Here is a 21,875-nt window from a genome sequence, read left to right as displayed (position 1 = left end):
GAACCACCTGTCTTCCCTCTCCAACAAAGCAACAGCAGCAGGTTGGCATTGAATACCAGGAAGAGGTACCGTCTGGGGGAGAAACCCCATATGGTAGCAGCAATTCTATTATTAAAAGATTATTGGCTGGGAAGCAGCGTAATTTTAAAAAATAATTTAAACTCTAACTTTGGATTTAGGCTTTGAATCCAAGGTTTGAATTCAAAGTTTGAATCTCAGTGTCACCACTTAGAAGTTTTGTGATCTTGCACAAATTACCTGCCTCTGTGAGCTTCAGTTTCCATGCTTGTAAAATGGAGATGACAGCTCGGACTTATCTCATTGAGCTTTATAGAGATCAAAGAGATAATGGGTCAAAAATTGTTAGTTTTGTGCTTGCATATAATAAGGGCTCCGTGAATGGTAACTATTATTAGGGATGTCAAAAGGGTTGCCCAGCAGAGCAGAGTTCTCAAACTCAAAAGACACTTGCCAGGCAGGTAATGTAAATGGATGGCGTAGATGCAATAAAACAGCTCTCTCCATTTTATTAGAAAAGTAACAGTTCATGCCCAATGATGTACATCAACTGACATGAAGCCTCTTTGTCAGGAGACAACAGAGATCAGTATAAAGAGGGACAGCACTCTGAGCAGCTGCTAATGGTTTCCCTGAAGGGAAACAGACCCAGTGTTGCTGGATCCTTCAGTTTCTCAGGAGAAAACAAAACCTGAATTTTTATAAGACAACAATATTTGAGTCAGTATATGAGCCAATTGTGAGGATGTGTTATGAACCTCAAGAATATAATGGACACAATTCTGGACATCTAAGAGCCAGTTTTCAAAACATGCAACAACAGGAGTATGAAAGATTAAAAAAAAATACCGTTTTTATTACCAGACTGCAAGCCAGATGCTTTTGATTCATCAGTTTTCTTTCTCTGCTACAGAGGGTCTTGGACCCTATGCCCACCTTCACAGAGACTGATGCTGCTCATCTAATCCACATGAACTACCACGAGGTATTAACCAGATGTCAATATAATCCACAACACAGGGAAATAATGACTAGTGGTCAAATTCATATAACATCTATCCTTCATTTCCAGTATGAAGAAACCAGAAAAGTCATTGTTTTAAATCAGCAGTTTGCTTGGATATGATGGAATAAAAGCAACAAATTGTATAGAATATTTGGAGTATTTCACTGAAACTCTGGGAAAGCCTGATGGAATACCCCACCCAACCCAGACTATATCTCCTTTTCTTCATCCATCTTTGCCTTTCTTTATGTATTCAACAAATAATCACTGAGCATGTGCCACGCCCTACTCGGCACTTGAAACAGTTTCTGCTTTCAAGGAGCTTATGATTTAGTGAACAGATTGATCATATCCCTAGAGCTAGACTATGTGTCTCTTTTTTTTTTTTTTTTTTGAGACGGAGTCTCGCTCTGTCGCCCAGGCTGGAGTGCAGTGGCGCGATCTCAGCTCACTGCAAGCTCTGCCTCCTGGGTTCACGCCATTCTCCTGCCTCAGCCTCTCCGAGTAGCTGGGACTACAGGTGCCCACCACCACGCCTGGCTAATTTTTTTTGTATTCTTAGTAGAGACGGGGTTTCACCGTGGTCTTGATCTCCTGACCTCGTGATCCGCCTGCCTCGGCCTCCCAAAGTGCTGGGATTACAAGCGTGAGCCACCGCGCCCGGCCGACTATGTATCTCTTTCTTGGAGAAGTAGCATGATGAGCGCAGTGAGGAAAACATGAGTTTTGTTGCCAAAATGATTTCAGATGCAATTCTCACTCTGTACCATCACTGAGGCAACTTGCGTCCCACTTGCATGCTCAATACCACCATCCATTCCTTGGACTAGTATTAACCTGAATTAGGAGAAAATTAGGCCTCCTGAGACCAACACCGGATCATGTTCGGCAACAACTTGTACCATGGATTAGACTACCCCTGGTATGTTTTCTGACTACAACGACCATGCTCTTGTTCCCCCATTCCTAGCCCTTGTGCCCTCATTCTTGTAACTGGGTCTGGTCCCTGCTTTGACTTATCTTCCTGTTCTACAAACTGCTGGCACCACAGTTGGTTCCTAGGGCCTGGGTCTTCTGACTCTGTCTTGCTAGTTTCCTCATATCCTATAGCCTAAACGCCTCCTGTCTTTTAAGACCTCTTTGATGTGGAATGCCTACCTTCCTCCACTTCTGAGCCTCCTCCCACAGTATCCCCTGCCCCTCAAGATTTCACATCACTGAGATCGCCCACTAGGGTGTGGCCTTCACTGAAACTCCTAATAGGGGCACTAGCTGCTAATGCTGTACCTAACACAGAAGCCAAATTGGCCTGTCAATTTGAACTTAATTCATCTGCACCTGAGTCATCCTCTGGATTCCTATTCTGCTGCATTGAGCACGGCTAGATCTCAGACCTGACCCCTCTGTGCCTTGCAAAAATGACTGATGATGCTGAGAATGCCAAGATATAACAATGGATGCCCAGGAATGACCTCTGCATAATGCAGGGATGACCGTGCCAAAGAGCTGGCAACTATGCCTCTATATGTTCAGCAGATGATGAATAGTAAAATGCTGAATGGGGGTTATGTTGAAAATCAGTGTGTCGTGTCGCTCTGTGTGTTCTCAATCCTTTTCCTTCAGTTCTTGCTGTCAAAAAAAAAAAAATTACAACCATTGCTTTTTATTTTTACCCAACCACCTGGATACTTAGACAATATCCCTCCCTAGTGCTTAGCCTGTTCTCATGAAGTTAGAAATGACATTTGCAAATGTCCTTTACTGAGTAACTGAAGAAATCCCTGCAGCAGTGTGACACCTCTCACATTTTACAACAATTATCAAGATGAAGGCAAGATCAAAGACGTGAAGTGCTTTGGTTTTAACAGAGCATTTGGCCAAATATTTCATGTGAATGAATTAGCGAAGTATGACTTAAACAAAATCAGTTGGTTGAATAATAAAAAAAAATCCAAAGAATATTGACCACAGATCACTGTATACTTGAAGACTCTTTTCTAGTCAGTTACCACATCTTTAAAGTGAAGGGAGTGTTCTAATATTTGGTGTAAAAGATGATTTTTGGTTGTGCATGAGGGATTTTTTAAAGCATTTAATGTGTTTATTTTAATGTATAGTAGGAAAATGAATATTATCATATAAACCTATACTTTCAGGGATCTTATTTAAGTTTAAAAATTGAGGAAATTCAAAAAAGAATATTTGTAATAAAATAGTAAAGGTAGTGCTATTTGTTTAATGTCTTTAGAGGTCATAGAGCCAACATCGCAATCCTAAATATAAAATCTTGTAACCTAGCAATTTCACTTTTAGAAATGTATCATGCCCAAGTACACAAAGAAACAATGTTCATTGCAGCTTTATTTGTAACAGCAAAATACTAAAAACAAAACAAAAATCCTAACTGATTAAATGACATCATTAGGAAATGGCTAAAGGTGTTATTGCACATCCATGCAATGGCCTTTTTCCTTTTAAGACAGTGATTCTCAACTGGGTAAAATTTTGCCCAATCTAGCAATGTCTGGAGATACTTTGGTTGTCACAACAGTGGAAGAAGGTATGCCATAGTACCTAATGGGTAGAAGCCAGGGATGCTGCTAACCCTCCTTCGATGCACAAGACAGCCCACAATGAAATATCCACAATGAAGTATATTCAGTGCAGAGGGTCCTTGACTTATGATGGGATCGATAAACCCATTGTAAGTTGAAAATATTAATGTTTATGAGAACACATGGACACAGGAAGGGGAACATCACAAACTGGGGCCTGTTGGCAGGTTGGGGGCAATGGGAGGGAGAGCATTAGGACAAATACCTAATGCATGTGGGGCTTAAAACCTAGATGACAGGTTGATAGGTGCAGCAAACCACCATGGCACATGTATATCTATGCATCATACCTGCATGTTCTGTACATGTATCCCAGAACTTAAAGTAAAATAAAAAATATTAATGTTTTCAACTAACCACTATTTTATCAGGATGTAACTCCATCATAAGTCGATAAACAAACTGACAACACTTTTTGTTGTTGTTGTTGTTGTTTGCACTGTTGTAGAGTTGAAAAATCGTAGGTTGAACCATCAGAAGTCAGGGACCGCCTGTACAGATAATTTAATAGTGCCAAGGGTGAGAGACCCTGGTTTAAGCAGAATTGCTTTTTTGTGGTCGTCAGTTATTCTTTTCATTCCAACAGAAGTTTGACAGTGTGCTACTACTTAAACCCTTATAACACTAGATCTAAAAATTAAACTGTTTCATCTATTACAAAGCAAGCTCTTTTAGTGAAGGATTCATGATTGATCCACCTTTGTTGCCCCAAATCCAATGGTTAAATAGTCTGTCTTTGGAATGAATGAGCTGAGAAAAAGCATAGCCAAAGAGGTGGGCACACCCCCGCTTAGAAACAGGCAGATTTGGGTTACTAATTGAGAAACTTTGGACAACATATTTGAAAAGTAGCAATAATGACACTTTTCTTGAAAGGTTTAAAAAATAGAGATTATAAATGTAAACTGTCTGATTCATGGTAGGCACTCATAGCGGTGACTGTTGTTATTGCTGCTAATGGTTATTATCATTGGCAGTGAGATCAATACCTAATAACATTGAACTAATTGCTCAACAGGTTTAACTAATAGATCCTTAAGGTCCTTTCCTAACATTCTGTGGCATAGTCCTGAAAGCAATACATTCATTCACTCATTTTTCTAACTTATTCAACAAATACTTATTTTCTACTCTAATGGAGCAAGCAAAAACTAAAATCACAAAAATTTAAAATACAAGCACGTAACTTAGATGTTAGAGACTCCCTGCCCCTCAGTGGTCTGATTACACTCTGCCTATATCCCAGCCCCACTCCCTGTGTCAGCCCAAAGTGTCCCCGATAATCCAACAAATTCTCAAGAATTCCTCCTTATATTCTTCTCTACTTCTGTGCTCCTGCATCCTTGGGTGTAGACTATTTTTCTTTTTTTTTTTTTTTGAGACGGAGTCTCGCTCTGTTGCCCAGGCTGGAGTGCAGTGGCGCAATATCGGCTCACTGCAAGCTCCGCCTCCCGGGTTCACGCCATTCTCCTGCCTCAGCCTCTCCGAGTAGCTGGGACTACAGGCGCCCGCCACCACGCCCGACTAATTTTTTGTATTTTTAGTAGAGACGGGGTTTCACCGTGTTAGCCAGGATGGTCTCGATCTCCTGACCTCGTGATCCGCCCACCTCGGCCTCCCAAAGTGCTGGGATTACAAGCGTGAGCCACCGCGCCCGGCCGGGTGTAGACTGTTTTTCTGCAAAGCTTCCTGGTGCATGACTTAACCTTTTTACTGGCATCTATAAGAAATCCTTACACATCAAGTTCTTGGTAGTTTTTACTAAAAACATAGGGGTGAGGGGTGCCTGTGAAGTGTCACATCCCCTAATGCAAAGACTTCACCAACTCCTGGCTCCTCTCAGCTATCCCAGTGTTCTCTCTCTCTCTCATTCCAGAGTCCCTGAAAAACTTCTCCCTTGTTTGCTACAGTTTAGTTCTAACCAGGCCCAAAATGCTTGGGCTTTCACTATCTATACCCAAGGCATATATTAGGGTACTTTCTCTAATAAATCCAAAGAGGAATTCCAATAGCAAGTTACTATAATTGCCTTTTCCTATTTACTTATATTTTGTATAAGTATGATTAAGAAAACATGCAGGATGTACTGTTTGGGAAGAACATGGTTTAGAAACTTCTTTACCATGGAAGGTATCTGGGCAGGAAAGGGAAACAATCAAAAGGATATTCTAGGAAGATGCTTATAGACAAGTAAAAGGAGGAATGGAGCAGAGACCCACTGGATGGCAGGAAGGGGGCAGGGTGCTAAACCATCTTGAGTTTATCTTTTCCCACCTTCCCAGTGCTGTGCCTTTGCTCATGGTAACTGATTCCCAATTCAGAAAGGTGCAGCTCTATGGTGGCTGTCCTCTGTATGCTGGAGATAATGGTAGGAATAGATACAAGGCAATCAGTTCCCTGATCAATCAGATACAAGCTAGGCAGTGACCACAATAAACCCCGTAAGAAAGAAATGATACTCATGGGCCACACGCAGGGCTCACACCTGTAATCCCAGCACTTTGGGAGGACGAGGTGGAAGGACCACTTGAGCCCAGGAGTTCAAGACCAGCCTGAACAACAGAGAGACCCTCGTCTCTACAATGAGTTTTTTAAAAAATTAGCTGGGTATGTTGGCACATGTCTATGGTCCCAACTATTTGGGAGGCTGAGGTGGGAGAATCACTTGAGCCCAGCAGTTCAAGGCTGCAGTGAGCTGTGATTGTGCCACTGCATTCCAGCCTGGGTGACAGGGCAAGATTCTGTCTCAAATAAATAAACTAAATATAAAGAAATGATAATCATGGTGTTTTGACCTATAAGAATTTGTAGTGATGACTAATTGATGGTAAGTTCCCAAGAAATGAAATAAATGAGCAGCCTACTAAGGTGCAGCTAGACACAAATTTCTAGGTCTACAAGACAGAAACCTAACCCAGATTACTATAGAAGGGATTCACAGCTTTTTACCCAGTTCCCAGATCTAAGCTAGTTCACAGTCCCGGAGCCACTTAACTATGAGGAAGCTGGGTCCTTCTGAGAAGGGATCCTGCAATGTAGCCACAGGTATGCATTCAGAATTTTCACCCAAGCTTTCCCCAGAGATAGTGTGGGCTGCCATGACTTCACACAGGGAAAAAGAAATGCCTAGACTATACAGGGGCATTAGATACTGTCTCTAAACTTACACCGATTCTCAGAGACTGGAAACACCAATGTACCTAACATGTCACTGGGGGCTTATAAATTTCAAAGGGTAAATGAAGTCTTGGCCTGAGTCCATCTAGGCAGCATAACCACGGACTTATTATGTGATTCTTCCCAAGTCCCAGAATGTATACTGGGAATAGATATCAGTAACAAGCAGAGTCCTTACGTTATTTCCCTGGCCTCTGGTAGGAGGACTGTTGTGGTAGGAAGGGTCAGGCAGAAACCTCTGGAGTTGCATATATGTATGCGTGTGTGTGTTGTGTGTGTGTTTTAAACTTTATAGTTTAAAAAAATAGTAAAAACACAAAACAAAACAAAAAAAAACTATGTCCCTAGAGGTATTGCAGAAATAATGCTACCATCAAAAACTTGAGAAATGCAGAGTGATGATTCTTACCACATCATCCCTTAATTCACCTAATTGGCTGGTGTGAAAACCAGACAAATTCTGAAGAATTACAGTTGATAATCAGGTTGTGCTGCCAATCACAACTAAATTCCAGATGTGCTGTTCTTTAATGGAGCAAAAGGACATAGCCCCTTGGACTTGACATACAGCTACTGACCTGCTTTATCTTCCATTCCAATCATTAAGGAATTTGGGGAAACTGCACTTGTATGGTAGGGACAAGAGTATAATTTTATTAATACCATCTTGCCCCAGGACTGTGTCAACTCTTCCACTTTTTGCTATAATACAGTCCAAAGGGAACTTAAATTTCTTAGTAGCCCACAAAACATTATATTGGTCCACTGTATTAATGCCACTATGCCTTAAATCAGGAAGAATATATGGTGTCATCTCTCCCAAGGCCAAAATGCATAGCTGCAATTAAGAACCAAGGGGTAGGAACAGAAGTTGCCTTTTTTACTGTTATATCTAATAATTCACTTGAGTTTTTGCTTCTTATTCGGTAGTCCTGGCTAAGTAGGCTTGAAGATTCTAGCATTAAATGAGGAATATTTCACCCAATACAGTTATGGTCTCAATGAATTAGAAGCTAAGCTACCTCTTGGCCATCTGGGGCTCCTTAGGCCACTGGAAAAAAAAAATGTAAAGAAGCCATTGCACCAGTTGGGGTAATTGATCCCAATTACCAGGGGGGAATTGAGTTGCTGCTACACAACTAGAGAAAGGAGGACTGTGTTTGCAACTCTGGGGACTCACTGGGACATCTTCACTACTCCCTTGCCCAGTAATTCCCATGACGGAAAGCTGCAGAAGCCCAATAAAGAGCAAATCACTAAGAACTCAGACCCCGCACACAGGTTTGGTCATCTCACCAAGTTTCTCAGAGGGTGAGGGGAACCTGAACGAGGGGTTCTCAGAGGGTGAGGGGAACCCAACATCGAATGGATGGTAGGAAAAGATGGCCATGACACTTAGGCTGTATGACCATTTACGAGTAGGAACTCTAACAACTATATTTCGTTACTTGTTTTTCTCTTCTCACTTTTCTACTGCTGCTTTATATGAGGACACTAATGATACCTAATCCTTTAGGTTTAAGGTGGAAGCATAAACAAATGGTTACCACCCCATAATGATAAAATAGTTGATGGGACTCTAGGCATCTCTTGTGTTAAGGACATGAAACTTCACCTATATTAAGGACAAGAGAGGACGACAAGGGGCAAAAAGGTAGACTAAACATATTTTTCAACTGCCCTTCTATTAGTATTTCCCATCTTTCTCCACCTTGCTTGCTGCCCCTGAAAGTCTGTCTGTTTGGACTACGTCAAATGGGCTCTGTTGGGTTCAGCCTGACAGAAGTGTAGAGGAAGGGAGGACAGAAATCGGCATATTCATTCTCCTGGATCACCCCGTGATGTGGCATCAAGGTAACTCTATCTCTTGATAAAAGTCACTGCTGCTCTCAAAGCAGATGCTCTACAAAACTATCTTTTCTTCCAGTTTCAGGTAACCGCTCCCTTCCCTTGCCCTTGGGCACTAGTCCTCTGGTTCTCCTACACCATTTCCAAACCTTTCTAATTAGTCCCCTTATAAATACACTCTCCGAAACTATATTGAGTGTACCATTTGCTTGTTGTGATAACTCATTACACGTCTATCAAATAATCACGTTGTATACCTTGAATATACACAATATTTGTCAATTAATTTTTTCTTTTGAGACTGTTTCACTCCTGTCGCCCAGACTAGAGTACAATGACCCAATCTTGGCTCACTGCAACCTCTGCCTCCCAGGCTCAAGCGATTCTCCTGCCTCTGCCTCTCGCGTAGCTGGAACTACAGGCACACGCAACCGTGCCTGACTTTTGTATTTTTTGTAGACATGGGGTTTCACCATGTTGCCCAGGCTGGTCTCGAATTCCTGAGTTCAAGTGATCTGTCCACCTCGGCCTCCAAAACTGCTGGGATTACAAGTGTGAGCCACCACACCTGGCCTAATTATTACTTTTTAAATTTAATCTAAATGTTAAGCAGGGAAAATTTATCACTTTGATGACTGGGATATGAACCCTTGTTTTCTACGAATCTTTACTTTTGACTAGCACCTGAACACTTAATTCCATCCTGTCTCTCTCTCTAGACTAAGCCGCTGAATGCAGGAAAACCATCTGTCTTGCTCACTACCAAACCACGAAATGCCTAACAGCTTCAGATACACCATAGCTTCTCACTACTGAGTATTTGTCTGGTTTCTGACCCATCTGGAATTCTCAAAAGGTAATCTAAGTCAGTGCTTCCCAAACTTTAATATGCATGAGTCACGTAGGAAGCTTTTGAAAATGTAAATTCTGACTCAGTAGATCTGGACATTCTGTATTTCTAGCAAGTTTCCAGGATATGCAAATGCTGCCAGTTTATAGAACACATTTTGAGGAACAAGTTAACACCTTAAAAAAGCCAGAACCCCCGTCCAAAAAAAAACAAATATTGTATGCTCCCACTTACACGTCTAGAATAGTCAAATTTATAGAAACGAAAATGAATGGTGATTGCCAGGGTCTCGAGGAAGGGGAGTTACTGTTTAATGAGTACAGTTTCAGTTTGGGATGATGAAAAAGTTTTGGTGATGGAAGTGGTGAAAGCTGCACAAAAATGCAAATGAACTTAATGCCACTGAACTGTACACTTAAAAAGTTAAAATGACAAATTTTACATTAAAAAAGACTTTAAAAACTCAAACAAGGCCCAAGTTTATCTTGCTTCAAGGAGTCCACCACAACAGGTCCAGGGACAGTGGTACACACAGAGCCTGTCTTACCTGCCTCCAGGTGCCTAGATCAAAGGTTAGCATTATGCAGTTTTGCCAAGCAAACTGCAGTTGGATAATGGTCTTAAAGGGTCTCATACATCAGTTCTACTCAGAGGATTTCTGAGACAAGTTGCAGAAACTACAGAACATGAAGCTAATTTAGGCTGTATATAAAAAGTGCATTTTCTAATCTAAACAATTTTCATGACTTAGCTGACACTCCAGATAAGAGTTGCTACCAGAATGGAAAATTAGTTTGCAACTGAAATTCCTAATGCTTACAACACGGTGCCTCCCAAAGTGAAATGCTTGACCGGAATCTGGTACCTCATGATCACAGGGACAGGTGAAATATAGCTATATCCACTGAAGGCACTTTCAACCAGTGACACTGGCTGGGCTTTCACCAGAATGTTAAAGGATGTTGTTTGGGAATTAAATTCCTTATTATATTTTGAACTTTGATGGTCCATCCACTACATATTGAAGCTGCAGAACATCATTTATGAAACAAGGAGTTTCCACAGTAAGTAGAATGCTACTATATTAAATGTTGTACCAGATGATAAAAGATTATGGGATCACTAATTGTGTCACAACTTGTTTTGTCTCTACAACTTAAAACAAGAGCTAACCTTTCTTCTCAGATGCTCACAGCTCCCTCAGTTCGCTGGATTGCAGTAGTCCTGTGATCACTCAGTCAGACCAAAACTCCAGAAATGCCTATTTTTGATGGAGAACTAAAAAAGAAAATGTGTTTGGGGTCCCGGAGTTGTCTGCTTACCTTGTTTACTCTTCCAAAACTGTATCATGTGAGCTGTTGAAGTTCTTGAGAAATTTCAATTAACTCAAAATTGAGACTACAGCTTGCTTATCCTTTTTTGAAACAAAATCAATTTCATAACTGATTCTAATATGTTCAGTGTGACCATTACTCATGCTGTCCAAATGCAACAAGAATCTGCCTCTTAACAATCAGAGCTCTTCACTTTCAGGTCTAGATGTGGCAAGAAGTTTTGGAGCCCTCTGAAGTTCAATTTGATTTTTAAAATCTCCTGTCCTTTCTAACATGCTATCTGCAGGAAACATGGCTGGAGGCCCACAGCAGTTACAGCTTGGGTGTTTCTGCTGCTACAATATGATTGTGAACCAGTAAATAAGGTCCATATAGCTATTTATTAAAGAACCAGACTCCAACTGTCGTGTTGGGAAGGAGAGACACCTTGAAAATTAGCCCAATGTCTGATGCCACCTGAAATCACAGGCAAGCCTTCTTCGGTATTCTTTGTGGTTCTGAGCACCATCCAAGGGGTGAGCCTCATAGCCCTTGGTGGACCAGAGAACAGCCGTGGAAGAGTAGGTTTGATTAGTGGACTTCAGAGTAAGGATGTAGATAGGGAAATGGGTTTACTCTAATGTTAAGACATTTTAACCAATGAAATTAAATGCAAAATATTTGTATATTTTTAAACAAATAGATTGATCTCATTTCTACCTGTCATCAGCTCTGCACTCACTCTACTAGAACTATCCTCAAGTGAAGGACCTAGCAAATCACCCCACATGTGACAGTACCATTTCTAATTATTCTGTGGTCATCTTTTATTTTAAACTATCTTCTTTGTTCACTGCAACATATACACTTACCCAAAATTGTGCTCGTTGTTCTTCCTACTGTATTTGAGAAGGTTTATAAATATCTTGGTGGTGGTCACTGATAGATGTGAATTACTCTCATCAGCACAGATCTATCTGAACCAAAACATTTTTTTACAATAAAATATGGTCCTTCAAAAACCATGCTTTCTGGTCAGGCACGGTGGCTCATGCCTGTAATCTCAGCACTTTGGGAGGCCAAGGCAGGCAGATCACCTGAGGTCAGGAGTTCAAGACCAGCCTGGCTAACATGGTGAAACCCTGTCTCTACTAAACACACAAAAATTAGCTGGGCATGGTGGTGGGTGCCTGTAATCCCAGCTACTCAAGAGGCTGAGACAGGAGAATCGCTTGAACCCAGGAGGCGAAGGTTGCAGTGAGCCAAGATCATGCCACTGCACACTAGCCTGGGCAGCAAGAGTGAAACTCTATCTCAAAAAAAAGAAAAAAAAAAAACCTATGCTTTCCTTCCATATTGTAACCACCTTGACACATACACACATTTCCTTTCTTATCTCTTTCACTGAGTTTTTTCTCCATCATTCTTAAGTCCAGGAAGAAAAGGGCAAATTCCTACTCACCTCAAGCTCCCCCACCCCTTACTTTCTCTAAATGTCCACAAAATTAAAGTTTTATCTTTGAGAGGCAGAACTTAAGTGATTGTACCTACCCATTCTATTTCCTCCCACATTATAAAAATGATGCAAGACTTTCCTACTCCACATCAACACCAGAAGATCACACAACTACAAATTCCCATGTTTTACTCAAGGGTAATCATGTCAAGGGTGAAGCATGGAAGCTTTGCTGAGAAATATTTTGCCCATATTCCTTCAGACTTTCCCAGTTTCATAATGTGATTTTTACCTAAATTGAACCTCCAAAGCTCAAAAGTACATAATTGATTATAGTTTCAATATAATCAGTAATTGATCCATGACTCCTAATTGGCAATATCCACTCCACCAACCCAATAATAAATGTTTACCTTAAGTTCTAACTAGCTACTTTGGGAAGCTGGGGAAGCACAGGAATAATAATGGTCTACAAGACCGACACCAAGATGACTCACATAAGTGAAAATATGCCTAACTACGCATAACACACATGCTTCAAAAAAGACAGGCCAACAATGCCTAAACTCTTTATTTCACCAACCAGTATTTCTGATTTTCTTCTTGATACCGGATTTTAAAACCTTAGAAGTCTATAAATACTGCATTCAGACTTTCCACATCAAGAGAAAGGGGCCCAGGGCAGAAGATGTCAGGCCCCAGGCTGTTTTGGAGTGGGAAAAGTGGCAAAGATTTCTCAACAGTCTGTGTCAGTTTTCTAACTTACTTGAAATGCCTTTAAGCTCTACTTCATCACCAAACTTTCCCCTATGGTGTCTATGATAGAAAAACACTCCTCTCTCATATATGTCCCATCACTCGGGAGCCGGGGGGAAGGGAGTGGGCATTACACAGGCAAGCCAAACTTTTTATTCAGCCAGAAAATGGATTTCTGATTCAGTTTAATGGTAAGGAGTTGTGTAAAACCATACCAAGTCCTGCTTCTTCCTCAAAGTGAGCTGGGCTGCATTTTTGTGACTGGAAGCATTTCTCATAATGGTGAATTAAGCACCATAAAAAAATAAAATGAATCCCATCTCTATGAGTAGCATAAGAGCTGCTTCCAAGAACCCAGGGATGCCCACATCCCATAACCCACCCAGACATGGCTAATTCCTCATAGACAGCTACATGGGAAGCATAAAACCCTTTCGTCAACTTGTTTTGGGGGGTGAGAGAGAGGCAGTGCTTAGGGAAGATGTAGGATGGATTTTTTTATTCCTGCCACTACCAAAAACTACAGATCTACACACACACTCACACACACATACATGTCCATTTTTAAGAAAGCTTTTCCTCCCTGTGACTACAGGAACCCAGAATCCAGCCTCCCTCAGGCTGAGGGACGATGCCTATTAACGGCACAGATCTAGCATATCAACATACTATAGAAGGCTCCTGTGTTGTCTCACAAGCTGACAGGGCAGGGCAAAGAAGTGGACACTCATGGGGGACTTGCTTTTTGTCTTAAATCCAATCTACTCAGTAACACTCGCAGGTCCAGGGGCTGGGAGAGGTTCTGTGGGCACAATGTGGTGGACGACCTGATGGTCCCAGCCCACCGTGGTAAGTAGGGAGTGATTGAGCGGGGACCAAGTCGCATCTCTCACAAAGTCTCTGTGGGCTCGGCTTCTAAACCTAGAAGAAAGAAAAAAAGTCGGGCAGAGTAGAGACAAGAAAAGCAGACCTGGAGAAACAAGAGAACCCAACACATCTGGGGCACCTTTTTAGGGTGTGTTACACACATTTCACCAACTGTATGGCCTCATCGCCAGGATAGCAGTGTAGCTATCCACAGTGGATGTCATCAGTCATCCAATCCAGTCCTCTATTTTCATAGATGAAGAAATGCTGGATAGAACAAGACAGTGATGTGGGGCAGTAACAGGCAGCAAATCACGGCAAGGAGGGAAGTACAACTCAGGTCTTCCAGGTGCTGCCTTTTACCCTACAGCAAGCAGGCTGCATTTCATATGCCGTTCTTTACGTGGAAAGGGTAGACTGCCGCCCCCTTGTGGGAGAGGGCTGGAGTGCTAGACTTAAAAATTCCACCTACTCCTCCCCCTACCAAGGACACGGCTTGTCCTTGGGGTTGTAAATGTGCCCCAGGAACGGAGAGGGTCAACAGCCAGCCTGCTTCCATTACCAAGTCCCTTCGGATACAGTCCCTTCCAAAAGCACAACACACTTTTCTGAAGAGGAAAATGACTCGCCCACCCACTGCTCCCCTTCCCTGATTCCCAAAGGATTCCACTTCACACTTACACCTCAGAAAGGCTTGAGTCCAGCACAGCAAGTGAGCAGTCTTCACTGAGAGAGGCCAGGAAGGGAACACTATCAGTGGGAGGAGAGGGTTGTGAAAGGTCAAGCCTGGATCCCAAGACAAAACCTTAACTGGGCCAGCCCCACCGCCACTGTAAAGTGACCCAGGAAAGGCAGCCTGATTCCCACTTTTGCTAATCTGGCTACTACAAGTCCACACTAAAAGTTTCAAGCAAAGATGAGGGAAATGAAGCAAAGTTAGGGTTGACAACCATCCTGGCAACTAACCACCCCATCTGGTCCCTCTCTATAGCTTCAGCAATAATCCAGAAACACAGGCTTTTCCAATCTCACAGTCCTAGAATCCCACAATATTAACCATTTTGGCTGTTGGGCAGGAATGAGATCACATTTCAGCCATTTCAGACAGAAACTATCTAACCTGAAAAATCCTTTGATTCCCAAAGGATTCCACTTCACACTTAAGGGATCTTTGATGTTCCGAAACCTCAGCTAGAACACTGTCTGCTTTAAGGAACTACTTCATCAGCTAACACTTTGAAAACATACACACACACCCTCACTGTTCCCATTTATACCCATCAGGCCCCTGATGACAAAGAACAGTACCTGTGTGGGGAGAACACCAGCCCAGTGACACACTGGGAGTGTACAGCTGAGCTCAGGACACAGCTTGTACTCTTGGTGTCCACAAGGGAGACTGTCCCATTCTCATCACCTGTAGAAGAGAAGGAACATGTCATAGTGATTAAGAGCATGGACTTTGGTGCCAAAGATTTGAATCCTAGTTCCTCAAGCTTGGAAAAGTTAACCATACTGAGCATCAGTTTTCTCTTTTGCAAAGTAGGAATAAGAAGTCACTGGATGATTGTGAAAATTAAGTTAATGAATGAAGCAGTTATTATTTTAACCACAAACTACGTCACCATATACACAGCCTCATGACCACGATAGCTCTACACCTACCCGCAGCAGAACAGAATTCACTATATAGCAATCCACTTGCTTTGTGGCTCACTGACTTATAGCCATGCCCAGAATACAGAAGCTGGATCAATCAATCAATCAAAAATCAAATCCACTGGGAAAATAATCATGTTCTCCAAAGCTACACTAAAACTACATTGGCATCACCCCACCTCCCCACCCTCAATTCATAACTCATCTAGTGTCCATGAGGGCTAAGACTGAGCAACAAGGGCCTTGTGCGTTGTGGAGTCAGCTCTTTCTCTTTCCTCCTCCCCTTTCCCAGAGTCAATATGAAGTCTGACATGCTGCCTTACCAAAGACAAAGGCTTCACTTTGCTGAGGATGCCAAGCCAGTGAGGTAGGAAGGTAGCCAGGCGCACTGCAGCCTGCAAAGGAGAGATGAGGGTCTGGACCAAAACTCAAGAGTACAGGAGAAGCAGTTTCTCAAATGATATCACTCTAAATCCTGGGAGCACCTTTATTTGATTTCCCAAACCCTGCTAAGGCAGCAGTGTCCTCATCCTTGAGCCTCATAACTATTTATCCACCAGCCTCCTGCCCTTTCTGGACACGAGTCACAGGCAAGTTTCAGGCACAAATCATGAAGATAACAATTCTGGCCCCTTTGTCCTCCCATCTAATAAAGTAAATCACCCACCCAGGAACTGGCCCTTCCTCTTGGTATTCATTGCACAGAACGGGGTTAGCAGAGCCTCACTGGAAAAGAAGGAGATTATGTCACTCATGTCACAGTAACTACACTGGGCATCTAGCAACTATGCCTTGACACTGGCCAAAGAAAGTCTCTTCTATCAGGGTTCCAAGTACTATTCTCCAACCAATGAATCTCAGACTCACCAATCTGTGATGCTGGCTTGGGACAGCGGGTATCCCAGAGTAAAATTCTATTGTCCTAGAGGAAGGCAGAACAGAAAAAGGATTTCACAATCCAAAGGAGCAGCTGCAAGCCAGAAAGTCTCCACACTAGAGACTTTGGCCTATGGAGGGCTGGAGTGTGTTTAGGGAAGAAGGAGCTATCTCTTACCTCGCTGCATGAAAGAAACACAGAGTCCTTTTGAGGAGAGGCAGCAACACAAGTGACCTGAGCAGCATGAGCTATAAAGGACAGAGAAAGAAATATGATAGAAAACAAGCTGAAGCATTACAAGAGGGCCAGCCCAGGAATAATCAAGGGGCAGGAGGGAGGGAGGGCTGGTCTCATGATGCAATTTAACAAATTTTGTGGGAGATTATGGATTAGACAAAAGCTAAGAGGAGAAGTTTATAGACTTATAAAACCTAAAAAGCCTTGTAAAAAAAAATGTATTAGTAAAGACAATGAATGAGAAATTAGGGGCTTAGTAAGAATAACAAAGGAATTTCCAGTTAAGGCATCCTAGATGTGAGGGCTAAATAATTTTAGAATAGCAGTCTTCATACTGGAGTACACACACCTCCAAGTAGTATACAAAAACTTTTGAGGGAGTTCTGGGCGCTAATAGCATTAAGAGAGCCAATTTCTCTAATGTTCTCTTTCTTAAAATTGAACTGCCTCTATTTTCAATCACGTTTCTCCCACTTTATAGAAACAACACATACCTGTCATTCATCCCAGATCTTTCCATGGTACAATGCTCAGGGGTATAAAAATATAAGGGTTCTAAACTAAGGGACAAAAGGGGCTTTTCCGTAAGAACCAAAGAGCAAAAAGAAAGAGCATCTAGGTAAAATTCAATGAAGGGGGCTGATCTTGTTTCAGTCACACCACACACACAAGTATGGCTCTGTGACTTAACTCTGTTTCTGTCTAATAATGAGAACTAAAAAATATGATAGATCATTGTGATAAGGACATATTCAACAACTTTATCTGAATTTAAAAACAAAGTCAGACTTTTTCTGACAGAAAATTTAGTCTAACTTGGTTCACCGGCTTTACAATGCAGACTGGCTTTTGCCAATTAGGCTATTTGGTAGACATTCGTACAAACTAAGTAGGGTTAACCTGCAAATCTAAAATTTTGACAAATATATGCTTGAAATAAGTATACAATAAATTACATGCCAGAAATTACCTTCTCTGCAACTACTTAAATAAATTTTTTTAGGTATCAATTTAAAAATGTACCAGGGGGCACAGATTTTCAAAATTGTTTTAGGAGGTCTACATGTAAAAAACTTTAAAGTCACTGCTACATGTTAATTAGAAACTGTGGAAATCTTTTCTACAGTCATTTTACCAGACTTTCCCAGGTAGTCTGAATGTGGCCCTTCCCTGAAGCAGAAGGATGGAATTAAATCAGCTTCCATAGTTCTTTCCTAGCCCTAGAATTCACAGAAAGCCAACAGGATAAGAAGTAAGAAAAGGAATTTATTGCTCACTTGAAAAAAGCAAAGCTCTGGGACAAGCACCATGGTGGTGTACAAAAGATGAAGAATACATGGTTCCTCTACCCTCAAAGGTTTTGGGGCAGGGTGCAGTGGCTCATGCCTGTATGTCTTAGCACTTTGGGAGGCCAAGGCAGGAGATCACTTGAACCCAGGAATTTGAGACCAGCCTGGGCAACATAGCAAGACTCTCTACAAAAAATTGAAAAATAATACAGGATTTGGAATTCAGCAGGGGGAATAAGACACAAACACAAAGAACTAACAAAAAGGCTGCATGGTAGAAATGCTGAAAAAGAGTTAGCATTAACCAGGAAGGCATATCATATGTCTAAGAAATAAAAAGCAAATATAATAGACATAGGGCATTGACTTTTCTTTTCCCTGAGACAGTTTCACTCTATCGCCCAGGCTGGAGTGCAGTGGCGTGATCTCAACTCACTGCAACCTCCACCTCCAGGGTTCAAGCGATTCTCGGGCCTCAGCCTCCCAAGTAGCTGGGATTACAGATGTGCACCACTACGCCTGGCTAATTTTTGTACTTTTTAGTAGAGTCAAGGTTTCGGCATGTTGGCCAGACTAGTCTCTAACTCCTAGGCTTCATATGATCCACCCGCCTCAGCTTCCCAAAGTGCTGGGATTACACGCATGAGCCACTGCGCACAGTTGGGCATTCAACATTATTGTAAAACTATTTGCAAGTGACCCTGAAGGTCCAGGATACTGGATCTTGGATATGAGTCTGTGATTTCTCTGGCCTATAACTTTATCATGTACTTTGAAGTAAGAAATGGCAGGGAAAGGCACTTAGCCATTGAGAGAACCACAGTGATCACCCAGCATCTAAATCTTGGAACCATGCACACATTAAGGCTGTAGACATTATCTTCACAAAGAATGGCTCCCAAGATAAAGTCAACTACTTGTGCTGTTAATGAAAGTGAGCAGAAAGAGGGGCATTAAAAAAGTAATGGTTCTCACCAGAAAACAAACATTTTATGAACGTAAATACTCAAAAGTTCAAGATTTAAAAGTCTCAAGATTTATCCCTCAAGAATGTCAAGCATCTAGCAAGCTTGAAGAGAGGAAATGAAGTAAAAGGGCTTCAATGCCAGGACAAGAAAATGGGATTTTAATCCACAGGCCACAAGAAACTAATAAAAGACTAAAAGAGCTAGATCGCTAGTGGAGAGATGAGTGCCACTGCCTGTGTAAGGTAAAGCCTGAAAGCGAATACGGGCATAGAAATGGATAGGAAGGTGACTGACCAGTGGAAAAGACTAAAAAGAACTTAGTGGCCAACTGATGGTGGGAAAACAGAAGGGGTGGAAAAGGACCAAGAGTTTGAGCCCTGTGTTGCCAAGGTGGTGAGGCCATCAGTAGAAACAGGGAAACTGGCTGGTCTGAAGGTAGCGAGTTATCTCAATTGATTGTTCAGTCAGTAATAGATTAAACTCCTTGTTCTATTCCTTCCTCCCTTTTCACTACTGCACTTGACTAGTCGAATTAAAAAAAAAAAAGAAAGAAACAAGGAAATTGAGAAAAGGACAAGGGGTAGATACTGGAGCCTGACTATTGTTTTACAAGAAAACTATCAGAACATGGAATTGCTGCTCCTAACATCAAAGCAAAGTTCAAAACGTCCAAAAACACAACAGCTAACACCAGCGCTAAAAATGAAAGAATACTCACCTCGGTATGAATTCAGTACCACCTGCTGAGCAAGGTCCCAAACCTTGATGCTAAGAAGCAAAAGCAAACAGACATTTAATCTTGACCTACACTATCAACATAAAAACGTGTTCAAACAAGAACTTCCTGTAACCAACATTCCCCAAGTCTTTGCCTCCTGGACTGCTGCTATGGTCTACTTACAATGGACTGCAAAATCCCTAAGGAAATCTTATAGACATGCTAAAATAAGTCACTGGATTCTTAGAATAAGCCCGAAATGTTACCTAATGAGGTTAACAGGATAGGAAAGGCAACCACAGGAGGCTTAGAGACAGGAGCAATGAGAACAGGGACCCACCAGAAGTCTTTGCTACCACTGACAGCTTGTGTGCCAGAGCTCAAGACACTGACTGTAGACACAATGTCATCATGCTCATACTTGCAGAACTTGCTGACAATAAGTGTCTCATTCTCATCTAGTTCCCACAATTCAACAGCACCTGTTGGGGGTAGGGTAAGGAAAACATGAGCTTGGATTATACCAAGGCAGTAATTCACTTCTAGGATTCAAAGAGCCATTTGTCACTAAATTAACAAAGTAAGTTAGTTATTCCTGTAAAAGGAAAGTCCACATCATTGGAGAGTTTAGCTAATTTCTGAGCCTTTGACTTTATTCTGCGTTACTGTTTTCCTAATGACAGCCCAGACAAGTAGGTGCAAAAAGCTTCTAGAAAAAGACAAAGCTGGAACAGTCTGTAAAATTCATGATCTGCTTTTAGTGAGAGAATAATGGAAAATGAGCTGCAAGGGGACAAGAATGAAGTTTCCACAGCTGTTTAAGCGGCACACTATCCAGTGATGTTAACACTTCCCCATTATTTGGACACTGGTAAGTGTTTGCTGAACTAGTTGAATAAATGTCTTGCAGAGTCTTTAAAAATATGTTGAATAATTGAACGTCTTGCACAGTGACTGGTTAAGTATAGAGAATCCGCCAAAAGTTGTCTTGATTATGTAGTGTTCGAGCTCAACTGTCAGAGAGGTTAAATCTATCAAAAAGTGGGACTTTTAAACTTTCATGCAATGCCGGCCAACTTCCAAATTCTGATTAAAAAAAAAAAAAATGCCAAAGCCTGCATCGCTAAGCCTAACAGTCAACACAAAGAAGGCAGAATGAAGATGAGAAAGCGGTAAGAAATGGGAAGAGACATGTAGCACAGATTGGCTTTGGTGTCATCTTAAAATCAAGATTATGCTTGGTTACACAGAAGAAAAAATGTTTCCAATCCGTTGCTTAATTTTGTTAACGGATTTTTCTAGGAAATCTCACCAGACAATTTAGAATTTTAGAAAAGGTATTTCCCACCTACACAAAAGTTTGCATTCGGGGCCAACACTCAGGCAATGAGTATAGGACATTAGATTGAGCTCAACCCTACCCGTACCCCAAGCCTCCATTCTACCGTTCCACCCGGGGGTGGGGGGGTGGGGGGTGGATGAGGGGAAAGTGACTCACCTGAATCGGAGGCCACTAGAATACCTCTCTCCCCAACCCAAGTGAGGTCAGCCACTCCAGCCTCCGTTTGGACTCCGGCGGAGCAGAAGCCTTCGTTGGGGGCAGCACAGGGGTCCTTAAAAAGCCAGAGGGAGCCGGCCCAGCAGCGGCCACTCAGGCTGGAGGCCCCGAGGAGAAGCGCCCCATCTACGGGGGGTACAAGCTGTCAGTGCGTGAAAGGTAGAAGGGCTCGCCTCCATGGAGACCGCACAGAACAGCGTTCGGGCCGGGTCTGGATCTGCGCTCAGGAACGCGGGGCAGGGCTGGGGACAGCTCGGCGACGCGACCCAGGGGTCAGGATAACATGCAGGGCGGGGATGGGCTGGGAGGGTCAGTCTCCGGGGAGGGGCGCCCTGGGCCGGGGTAAGGGAGCTCCCAGGCCCGGGATCTCGGCTCACCGGACCGGTACCGCGCAGCCTCCAACTGCCGTTCCATGCAGGCGGGCGCATTAGGGGGGAGATTCCACTCCCGGGCCGCCGGGGGCACTAGCGGGGGTGGGGTTTCCTTCCGCATCTCCACGGTTCCAACTCCAACCTAGACTCAAACCGGACGCCGGTCGCAGACTCACCTACAGCAAATCCCACGTGGTGCGCCTCTGAGCCTCCACCCCTCTCCCGAGGCTACGGCAACTCTACTTATCGCGAGAATTGCTTCTATGGCTCCATTCTGCTTTCCGGCTGTCAC

General features: G+C 42.6%; 1 protein-coding gene across 2 annotated transcripts in view; it reads right to left on the bottom strand.

The window, feature by feature from the left end:
• The window catches only part of WDR77 (WD repeat domain 77), a 23,204-nt gene extending 1,329 nt beyond the window's left edge, over positions 1-21,875 (bottom strand). Inside the window, exons 1-10 of one of the 2 annotated variants that reach the window (XM_058439471.1) lie at positions 21,590-21,875; positions 21,153-21,338; positions 19,995-20,136; positions 19,655-19,704; positions 16,620-16,690; positions 16,433-16,487; positions 15,889-15,960; positions 15,215-15,323; positions 14,588-14,656; positions 13,782-13,960 (exon numbers count right to left, since the gene is read on the bottom strand). In XM_058439471.1, the coding sequence (XP_058295454.1) occupies positions 13,801-13,960; positions 14,588-14,656; positions 15,215-15,323; positions 15,889-15,960; positions 16,433-16,487; positions 16,620-16,690; positions 19,655-19,704; positions 19,995-20,136; positions 21,153-21,338; positions 21,590-21,704 (1,029 nt within the window). In that variant the 5' untranslated portion in view covers positions 21,705-21,875 and the 3' untranslated portion in view covers positions 13,782-13,800. Of the gene's footprint in view, positions 1-12,836; positions 13,961-14,587; positions 14,657-15,214; positions 15,324-15,888; positions 15,961-16,432; positions 16,488-16,619; positions 16,691-19,654; positions 19,705-19,994; positions 20,137-21,152; positions 21,339-21,589 lie in introns of those variants that run through there. The other variant, XM_032155023.2, reaches the window with a different exon arrangement.

This window comes from Hylobates moloch, unplaced genomic scaffold (genome assembly GCF_009828535.3).
Source record: "Hylobates moloch isolate HMO894 unplaced genomic scaffold, HMol_V3 SCAFFOLD_5, whole genome shotgun sequence".
Lineage (NCBI taxonomy): Eukaryota > Metazoa > Chordata > Mammalia > Primates > Hylobatidae > Hylobates > Hylobates moloch.
The sequence above is the reverse complement of the archived record's forward strand: the minus strand, read 5'-3'. Positions and strand labels throughout refer to the sequence as shown.